Here is a 10,397-nt window from a genome sequence, read left to right as displayed (position 1 = left end):
CGCACAGTCACTCAAACACTTACATTCACTCAAACACGTTTACTTTACAGTCGTGTATTCTTGGAAATGTGTGGGAGACCAGAACTCAAAGAGCAGAAGCCACACAAACACAGAGAGGGGGTCCAGACCCCACACGGAGCCAGTTGCTTAGAGCAGTGAGTCAGCAGCGGTAACCACTGCGCCACCGTACAGCCCTAACATTGTTTATCGTTATGTTTATTATGAGTATTGTGGTGGCAGTGGAAGATATTATTTCAAAGTGCTGCTTTTTGTTTTCCTTTAATTGAACAGCCTGCAACATTTAGTTTGGGCTTTAGAAAAATGAGTTGCACATTTTGAGTGGAGGTGAGGGAGTTCACATTTATCTATCTGTGTAACCCAATTCCGCCTTCTCCCATCACATAAGTAAATAAAACCTGGACGGGACGCCATCATGTATGTGTTGCCAGTTTAGTGCCACCAATTATTTCTTTTCATCACTGCGACTCTTTAAGGTCACGATACTTGACAAATCATTTGGTAGTATCTGTGTTAAGTGTATACAATGAGAAGGGATAAATAGAAAAAAATATTTAGAAACACATTTTAGTGCAAACTGATAAAAATGCAAGTTATAAATAGATTTAGAGAATAGGAAAGCACTTTCAGTGTCTGGTAAGTTGAATAGCAGTTAATTTCCATGAAGAGATCATGTCCGAAGCTACATGTAAGCATCCGAGTTGTTTTGTGTGATGCCTTTTTTACAGTATCAAGACCAATTAGAAGTGCGCCGCTTCTTGTGAAGACATCATTAAAGGACGGGGGTGAAGGATTTTAAAAATAAGTTTGTCTTGAGCAATTTGTCTTGTCCTTTGTTAAGGCACGCTCTGTGAAAGTGAATGCAGCAAGGCGTGGTTTTTCTGCTTTCACTCCCATTGTAAATGAATAGCTGCTCTATTTTGAGTGGTCACAGAGAGGCTAAGAGGGGGCAGCAGCAGATTTGGGAAGGCGTTTTGTCTGCTCTGGAGGGAAGCTACGGAGTTGTTTTTTAGACGGGGCGGGCGATCTGGGACAGTCAGTCAGTCTGCAGCCAGTCATTGCACAAAGCAGGAGTTTCCACAGCTGCGCCCTCAGCACGGTCATTTCTTCTTGTTGGCGGACTTTTTTTTTCCAAGGCTGCCGGATCAATACTTCTCTAACAAGTTAAGATGCTGTACAAGTATCACGAGACTGTTAGTTTGCCGAAGTTTTGATTTTATCGCACAGACGTCGGAACATCCATGGTTCGCTGGAAGTTTGTTTAAAAGCACTTTAAAGAAAAGAAAGAGGACTGTGAAACAACAGAGGATTAAATATGCACAATTCTTAAGAACATTTTTTACTGGATTTTCTAAGAATTTGTTATTCTTTTCTGTAGAAACCCTTTTCGCAGCCAGATTCTTTTTAACTGCTTTTGCAAGCTTCAGGATGCGCTCTATCATCAAGCCGATCGCTGGTTACACTTTGCTTTTTTTGAAAACCTCGATGCCTTTACTGCTGCTGCTGCTGCACGATGTATCCGGTAATGCCGGTACTTTGAAATACAAAGTCTACGAAGAGCAAAGAGTGGGGACCGTGATTGCCAGGCTTAAAGAAGATACTGCTGCCGTGGTCTCCAAATTGCCTAACCCTTCTTCAGTGCGCTTTAGATCCATGCAGCGGAGTAGCACTCCTTTGCTTCTTGTCCGAGAGGAGGATGGGGAGATAAGCATCGGGGCAAAACTCGACCGGGAACAGCTGTGCCAGAAAAACCTCAACTGCTCGTTAGAGTTTGATGTAGTTACCCTGCCGACAGAGTACTTGCTGATATTTCATGTTGAAGTGGAAGTGTTGGATATTAATGACAATTCGCCGCAATTTTCCAGATCCGTTATTCCTATTGACATCTCGGAGAGTGCGGCCGTGGGAACAAGAATCCCCCTGGACAGCGCCTCTGACCCCGACGTTGCGGAAAACTCCCTGCATACTTATTCCTTGTCCAAAAACGACTATTTCACGATCGATGTGAGAACCAGGACTGATGGGGCCAAGTACGCCGAGTTAATTATCGTCAGGGAACTAGACCGAGAAATTCAGTCTAGTTATGAACTTAAACTGATAGCTTCTGATACCGGTGTGCCACCTAGATCGGGCTCAACCCTGATTAAAATCAGCATTGCTGATTCAAATGATAATAGCCCGCTTTTTGAAAAACAGTCTTATGTTATACATCTGCCGGAAAACTCTCCCGTGGGGTCTTTGTTAATCGACCTAAATGCTACAGATCCAGATGAGGGCAGTAATGGGAAAGTAGTATATTCTTTCAGCAGCCACGTGTCTCCAAAAATTTTGGAGACTTTCAAAATCAACCCAGAAAATGGCCATCTTACTCTTCTCAAGCCAGTTGACTTTGAAGCTACCACATCTTATGAAATTGATGCCCAAGCTCAGGACCTGGGACCCAATTCCATTCCTGCACACTGTAAAATTATCATCAAAGTTGTGGATGTCAATGATAACAAACCTGAGATCAATATTAAGCTAATGAATCCAGAGGAGGAAGCCCATATTTCAGAAGCAACTGCAAAAGGTACTTTTGTAGCTCTTGTATCCGTAGAAGACAAAGACTCGGGCTTGAATGGAGAGATTGTGTGCAGGCTACATGGCCATGGCCAGTTCAAACTTCAGAAACATTATGAAAACAACTACGTCATTTTAACAAATGGTTCATTAGATAGAGAAAAGAGATCAGAATATAGTTTGACTGTTATTGCAGAGGACAAAGGGATCCCAAGCCTTTCTACAATTAAACACTTTACAGTTCAGGTCCTGGATGAAAATGACAATCCACCTCGTTTTCAGAAGAACAGGTATGAGATTTTCATGTCGGAAAACAACTCTCCTGGAGCCTATATAACATCAGTAATAGCCACTGACCCTGATCTTGGAGAAAATGGACAGGTTACCTACACCATCTTGGATAGCTTTATTTTAGGAAGCTCCATAACAACTTATGTGACTATTGATCCATCTAATGGAGCCATTTATGCCCTAAGAAGTTTTGATCATGAAGACATCAATCGAATTGCTTTTGTAGTTCAGGCAAGAGATGCAGGTCGAAACCCACTTAGCAGTAACATCACTGTCATCCTCACCATAATTGACGAAAACGACAACCCACCAGCTATTATATATCCAGTCGTGCACAACCATACGGCAGAAATTTCTATCCCTAAAGATGCTGAAGCTGGCTATCAAGTTGTTGCTATTACTGCCACTGACAGGGATTCTGGCATCAATTCTGAACTTTCTTGCTCAATTATACCAAGCAGTCAATGCAATTTTTTCATCATAGACCCAAAGAACTGCAAAATCTACACCAATGTTAGCATGGAAAACGTTTCCTTGCAAGACATGGAAATTATAGTGCAGGTCCATGATAAGGGAAGCCCACAGTTAAGCACAAGAGCAACCTTCAAATGCATTTTATATGAAAACTTGGACATTCTTTTTCAGCCAACTCCAACAACCAGCAGCCAGTCTGCACTAGACGTTCCTATGATTATAATAATTTCACTTGCAGCCATATGTGCAGTCCTTCTAGTGATTATGGTGATGTTTGCCACCAGATGCAACAGGGAGAAGAAAGACACTCGATCTTATAACTGCAGGGTGGCTGAGTCCACTTATCAAAACCATCCAAAGAAGCCTTCTAGGCAGATACACAAAGGGGACATCACTTTGGTGCCAACTGTAAATGGAACATTGCCTATCAGGTCTCATCATAGATCACCTTCTTCATCACCCACCTTGGAAAGAGGCCAGATGAGCAGCAGACAGAGCCACCACAGCCGCCAGTCACTAAACAGCCTGGTTACGATATCCTCCAATCATATACCTGAGACATTCCCCCTCGAGCTTGCACACACCACTCCACAAGTGGAGGTAAGAAGCTGTATACACATGTAATATAATAATTTTAAATGTATTATGTAAAATGATCACAGTTTTATGTTTCTTGTTATGTATCATTTTTGTGTATGTGCTCTTGTTAATATGTAATTGTATGCATATATATGTATATATATATGTGTGTGTGTGTGTATTTGTGTGTGTACATATATATAAATATATATGTGTGTGTATGTGCGTGTAAATATATATTGTCTTTGTACGTGCATGTGTGCATGTATATGTGTATACATACACACAAAGGCACTATGTGTGTGTATATGTGTGTGTTAACTTCACCTCATTTCATTTCATGTAGCAAAGCAATAGTTGTAGTTTATAGTTTTTGTTTTTTTAAGTTACTAGTTTTTTTATGTTTGTAGCATTTTTAAGTTAGTAGCATTCATTTATTTATGTGTCTGTTTTTGTCTGTTCTTTGTTTTATTTATTTCGATATAGCAAGTCTCACAGCTTCTATCCATGCTTCATCAGGGCCAGTACCAGCCGAGGCCAAGTTTCCGTGGGAACAAATATTCACGAAGCTATAGGTAAGCAATATTTGCTCAAAATGTCTAATTTGCTTTTTAAGATTCAGATGAACAATTTGCAGAATAAACTTGAATTGATATAATGGCAACAGTCATCTCTTTTGAGTTACATGACAAAAGATGTGATGCCAAGTAATGACTACAGATTATGCCTTTTGTTTATTTGAGATGAGTTTAATTTTTGTTATACTTGCTATTTTGTAGATATGCCTTGCAAGACATGGATAAATTCAGTCTCAAGGACAGTGGCCGTGGTGACAGTGAAGCTGGAGACAGCGATTACGATTTGGGTCGTGACTCTCCAATTGACAGACTTTTGGGTGAAGGCTTCAGTGACCTTTTCCTAACAGATGGTCACCACAGACTACAAACAGGTATTGTCTGAACTTCATTCATGCTGTTGTATGACCAAGTATTTATTCAGAGTGCACATAAGGACTGAAAGTTTCTAAATCACCCCCCAAAAGTTACATGAATGTCTAGTTAGTCATTTACCAAAAAAAAAAAAAAGATCAAATTGCCAAGCAGCTAATTTCAAAAACTTTCAGAGGCGCTTATCTGTCACAGATAAAAAGAAGGAAAAAGTCAGAATGATCAGTTTATGAGATTTAATGCCTGACATGTGTTAAGTTAATTATAACTGAAACCAGATATGATGTGGTTTCATATTCCTATCTCCACTTTGAAATCCAGTTTGCAAATTAGCTGCTTTAATCTCATTTGATTTGGGTTGTTCCAGTTGCACTCAAATTGGCATGAATATAATTTAAATGCTTTCTTACAGAACATTTGAGCATAGAACTTTACAGGTGATTTTACTTCCTTGTTCAAAAACAAAAAGCTTTATTCATGCTACAATTTAAATGTGTTCCATTGTAGCTTCTCACATATGCTCTATCTATCTATCTATCTATCTATCTATCTATCTATCTATCTATCTATCTATCTATCTATCTATCTATCTATCTATCTATCTATCTATCTATCTATCTATCTATCTATCTATCTATCTATCTATCTATCTATCTGAATGTTATGGGGAACAGCCCAGACACAGACAGACAGACATCATTTTAGATCAACACACACGCTTTTTTTACACTATTTACAAATATACCGCACAACCTAGTGCTCCTGCACCAATCACCCTCAAGTCCAGGCCTCACACAATGCCTCTCTTCACCGCCTCCACTCTTCTCCTCCAGGCTTCGTCCTCTTCCACCCGACTACAGCTACTGAATGGAGGGAGGTGGCCCCTTTTATGTTCACCTGGATGTGCTCCAGGTGCCTCCCGATGAACTTCTGACGGCACTTCCTGGTGTGGTGGAAGTACCGGCTGCGCACCCGGAAGCACTCCGGGTGTCCCTGGTCTTCTTCCCCCCAGCACTTCCGGGTGTGGCGGAAGTGCTGAGGGCCAGGGCTCCTCAGGCATCGTTGCATCCCCTGGCGGTGAACACGGGCCCCTATAGGGTTGAGCTTCCAAGCTCCTTTCCAATGGTCCCCATAGCCACCAGGGTGGTCGCCCCTTGTGGTCCGGACGAGGTGTAGTCCCTCTTCCGGTCTTTCCGGGCATCCCAGCTGGGTACCACCCCCAGCCACTTGCCACACTCTGTATCTATCTATGACAATTTAGAGTCAGCAGTCATCCTGAGAGTCACATCTTTGGGTTATTAAAGGAAAAACAGACCCCCCCAGAGAAAAATCCATACAGGTACAGATAGAATGCACTGATTACACACAGATAGTGTGCAAGCTATGACACAAAGTATTGAGAGATTTGAAGACTCTGCATCCCCTTAAACACTCATTAGTCAAGGGCACACACTTTAGTACTAATATTTTCAGATATAGCTCCTTCCACATTAAACAACATTGCCAGCAGTACTTCATGAACAAAAGAAATATAATGAAAAAATTTTTCCATACATCTTCCAAACCCACTTAACAAGAGTGTGTACCTGGAGCCTATCCCAGCAAGCATTGGGCACAAGGCAGGAACAACACCTGGACAATGTACTGGCCCATTGCAGCCTAAAATGTGTATATTGTTTTTATTTAGGGCTAAAGTGTGGTCACTCAACTCAGTCTTTTATTTTTTCAATGATGGGCACTATTAAAAATCCATCCATCCATTATGGTTATGGGGAGCTGGAGTCACTCCCGCCAGCATTAGGAACCATACAGAAACTCTTTCAGTTAAATAGTAAATACCCACTTATGAAGAGTTTTTAATGCTTTATTTTAGATGTTTCAAGGTAAGGCATTTATACTCACTAATTATGGTACCGGAGAGTGGAGACATGATATATCTCAATTAGGACATGCAAGTAAGAATTTCACTGTAGCCTGTACATATGACAATAATGAACCCGTTAAACTATACAGCAGACCCCATCACAAGACGTACTCACTCACACTTGTACTCACAGTCACTCATATTAGATCAGTTTGAAGTCACAGGGTAAACTTACATATGTGAGACTTTCCCATTGTCAGATCCGTCAATGTATGGTTACAGTGGGCACAAGCCAGGGACCTCAGGAATATAGAGGCTCACAATGTTTCTGATGCCTGTGTATGTTTCTGTTATGCTAGCAAAACAGGGAACCCAGCACACTACTTTGCCTGGTGGCCTATGATGCTGTTAAGACAGCCATGCCATCGTTCTTCATCACAGTGGTCAAACAGTCCAGTACAAGACAGTACTTGTCAGATTATCCCAAGAAGATCTAAACCTTGCAATAAAATTATGCCATTGCACCAAGAACTTAAAAAAATCCAGCCTCCTGGCCAGATAGAAAAGATATGTTAATAAATTTTACCAAGTTGCAACATCAAAAATCCTTTTCCAAGCAATTAACACTGTTGCAAGTTGAATCAAACTGTAGGTTTTATGTAGCTGACATAAATGAAGTCATCAAGGACATAGAGATTGTGTAATGATGACGTGTGAAAATCTACCCTCAAACAATAGTAATTTATATGTAGATTGGAAGGCACCGAGGTTAGCTCTACCGTGTCTTAAATCCAAGTACCTGGAATGTAATCCCATCCTCGTCACCATCTCTGCGAAGTCTTCTTGGTATCTGCATGAATTTTTTCTGGGTCCTTTCATTTTTTAGTGCATTCCTGTTAGGTTGAGCTGTAACTCCAGGATCTGTGAATGTATGCTTTAAGAGAGTGGGATCCCAACTAAGGTTGTTCCTCATTCACACTCAGTGCTGCTAATTTAATCTCTTGCTTGCCACAACTTTGTGGTGGGCTTATAAAATATATGAATGTATAGTGCTAGATACCTTCTATTAACACATACTTTAAAAATATATCAATTTGTACCTGAATTGTGCTACTATAAAGGCATTTATAATTAAAGGAAAGATAAGAAATACATAAAAATGGTTTACGTTAACTGTGTAAAGGTTGAGAACACTTTCAGAAGAAAATGAATGCTTACAAATGAGATCAAAAAGACTAATGCTCGTGAATTCTGTCTTTTTTTTCTTATACAGCAATGAAGTTATGCACAGATGAATGCAGAGTTCTTGGGCATTCTGATCAGTGCTGGATGCCACCTTTGCCTTCTCCCGTTTCTTCTGATTACAGAAGCAATATGTTTATTCCTGGGGAAGACACTCCTCAGCCACCTGTCGAGGATGACTGCCAGTCAGTAGACTCAAATGACCGAAAGAAAAGTTTTTCCACTTTTGGCAAAGACCCTAATGCTGCAAACGAAGAGAGTTCTGATCTATGCAGCACTTCTCTGCTTTCAGAAATGAACAGCGTCTTCCAGCGTTTGCTGCCTCCTTCACTGGACACTTTTACAGAGTGTAATGAAGTCGAAAGAGTGAGCTCTTTGGAGCGCAGAAAGGGACACTTGCCAGGGAAGTCTTTGGCATATCCTCAGGGTGTGGCCGCCTGGGCCGCTAATACTCATTTTCAGAACCCTGGCAGCAGTATTGGGCCAACTCAAGTGAATCACATGAGTATGCAGCCCAGCTCCAAGTGGCTTCCAGCAATGGAAGAAATTCCAGAGAACTATGAGGAGGATGAATTTGACAATGTCCTCAACCAGTTCCACGTGAGCAGAAGTGACAGTAGGCATGAAATCATGGACGCAAGTGAGCTAGTCGCGGAAATTAATAAACTTTTACAAGACGTCCGGCAGAGCTAGGCGTAACAGCTGAACACTGAATATTTTCCAGATTTATGGAAACCCCTTAGAAACAAAGAAAACTGCAGCAAACGTGCAGCTGCATTTATCTTGTACATGTGTCTGTGAATGATGATTTTTTTGTGAATATGTTGTATTTTCTTGTTATGTACACAGTGTGCACAATGTGAGTGTTATTATCTTTGTATTTTAAAAATACATTTGTACTCCTATTTATATTATATAAATTTAATCAATAAAATCTATTTTTATATACATACTGCATGTTGTAATGTAAAGGATCGTAAGTATCCACAATTTGACAATGAGATGGCAAAAATAAAGTTGAGTACCTTTTTGGGAAAAGTTTTGTAGATTAATAGAATTGATCAACTGTAGTAGAAAAAACTAAAAACTAAGGCAGGTCTGTTTCTGACTGTAAAAGACACGCAAGACCAAAAAAACGTTTGTTCATGTGAAACACTGTATGACTATGCAATGAAAATTTAGAAATGCTTTCAAAATGCACAACTAAACGTGAGTTGGCTTCCAAGTCTACTACACATATAAAAATGCTTGCAGTAAGACACATTTTGTTACTTAAAAAAAATGAAGTAAATCTTTATACCTTGCTTGCTTAAATTAAAGAGTATTTTGTTAGAAGATTATTGAAAAGTATTAGGTAGTGTGATATATTTTATTTATTGCTGGGTATTTTAAGTATTTATCAGAGTTGGATAGGGTGTGAGTCCAGGAAGGCTATAATTATGGTGTACTATAATAGAGAATGGTTACCCTAGCAACACAGAGATACCGACTTGGAATAAAGCAGCATTCTCCCTGAATCATCGAAATCCAAAGTGCACAGAAAGTATTTCAGCATTTCTTATTGCAGTTTTAATTTGTACTTTAAAGGAAAGTAAGTGGATATGCTTCAATGTATTCAGTGATTTAAACACAAAGAAATACATTAATTAAAATGTTTGCAAGTACAAATGTTAATCAAAATACACCTAAAAGAGCCATTTCTTACCGTGTCACAGTAAAACTATGACTACATTTTTCAGTGTTTTTTTTCTGTAAAACTAGTTAAGTCTGGAATGAACATGTTCATCTGTTGGGGTACAGAAATCATAACCACAGAGGGCAAAAATCAGAGAGGATGTGTACCATCTGTGTGTTATGCCTATGGGGTTGGCCTTATGTGAGCATCACTTTTTAATTCCTCCAAGCTAAAGACAACATATTTCTGTGACCTCCGGTCATCTATAAGAAAATTAGCAGGGTCTGTGACCTAGAAACACAATTATTTAAGCTGGGAAAAAAATACTTTTGCTTTTTAGTGATATACCTTATCCCAGATTGTAGTATAGCATTGATGCCTTGACAAATGGATATTTTTAGGCTTATACAGGCTCTTTGGTAGACATTTTCAGTATTTATGTGAACTTGATTGATTGTAGTCTAGTTTGTCATTCGTTCCACTTTTGTTCTACAGAACTTAGTCAAAATGTGCACTGACATTAATCTTATATTCTGTAACTTGTTTTATGTAACTCAGGGTCACGGGGTCCTGGAGCCTGTGCCAAACTTATCAAGCATAAGGAAGCAACCTGCATTGGATTATGTGCCAGTCTTTGGCAGAGCATTGAACTTAGTAAATCAAAAATAATATCAATAATGTATATTATAAAAAATGCTAGTAGGTTAAATGGAGACTCTAAATTGTAAATGTCAGTGGGTTCATAAGT

At 39.7% G+C, this 10,397-nt stretch overlaps 1 protein-coding gene across 2 annotated transcripts; it reads left to right on the top strand.

The window, feature by feature from the left end:
• Window positions 1-836: 836 nt before the first annotated feature.
• Window positions 837-9,703, top strand: pcdh18a (protocadherin 18a). 2 transcript variants are annotated; one of them, XM_028801680.2, is made up of 4 exons: window positions 837-3,942; window positions 4,441-4,496; window positions 4,701-4,870; window positions 8,006-9,703. In XM_028801680.2, exons 1-4 carry the CDS (start codon window positions 1,447-1,449, stop codon window positions 8,665-8,667), a joined length of 3,384 nt encoding a protein of 1,127 aa, XP_028657513.1. In that variant the 5' UTR covers window positions 837-1,446; the 3' UTR covers window positions 8,668-9,703. The 2 variants fall into 2 exon arrangements, with proteins under 2 accessions (XP_028657513.1, XP_028657515.1); XM_028801682.2 differs by having other exon boundaries at window positions 841-3,942; window positions 4,408-4,496.
• Window positions 9,704-10,397: the final 694 nt, after the last annotated feature.

The sequence above is a fragment of the Erpetoichthys calabaricus genome, chromosome 5, assembly GCF_900747795.2.
Source record: "Erpetoichthys calabaricus chromosome 5, fErpCal1.3, whole genome shotgun sequence".
Lineage (NCBI taxonomy): Eukaryota > Metazoa > Chordata > Cladistia > Polypteriformes > Polypteridae > Erpetoichthys > Erpetoichthys calabaricus.
This window is presented reverse-complemented; position numbering and strand designations above follow the sequence as displayed.

Coding starts and splice junctions, on each gene's coding strand:
- pcdh18a (XM_028801682.2), top strand. CDS start 1,447: ATGCGCTCTATCATCAAGCCGATCGCTGGTTACACTTTGCTTTTTTTG. Junction 3,943..4,407: donor ACACCACTCCACAAGTGGAG/GTAAGAAGCTGT, acceptor ATTTCGATATAG/CAAGTCTCACAGCTTCTATC. Junction 4,871..8,005: donor TCACCACAGACTACAAACAG/GTATTGTCTGAA, acceptor TTTCTTATACAG/CAATGAAGTTATGCACAGAT.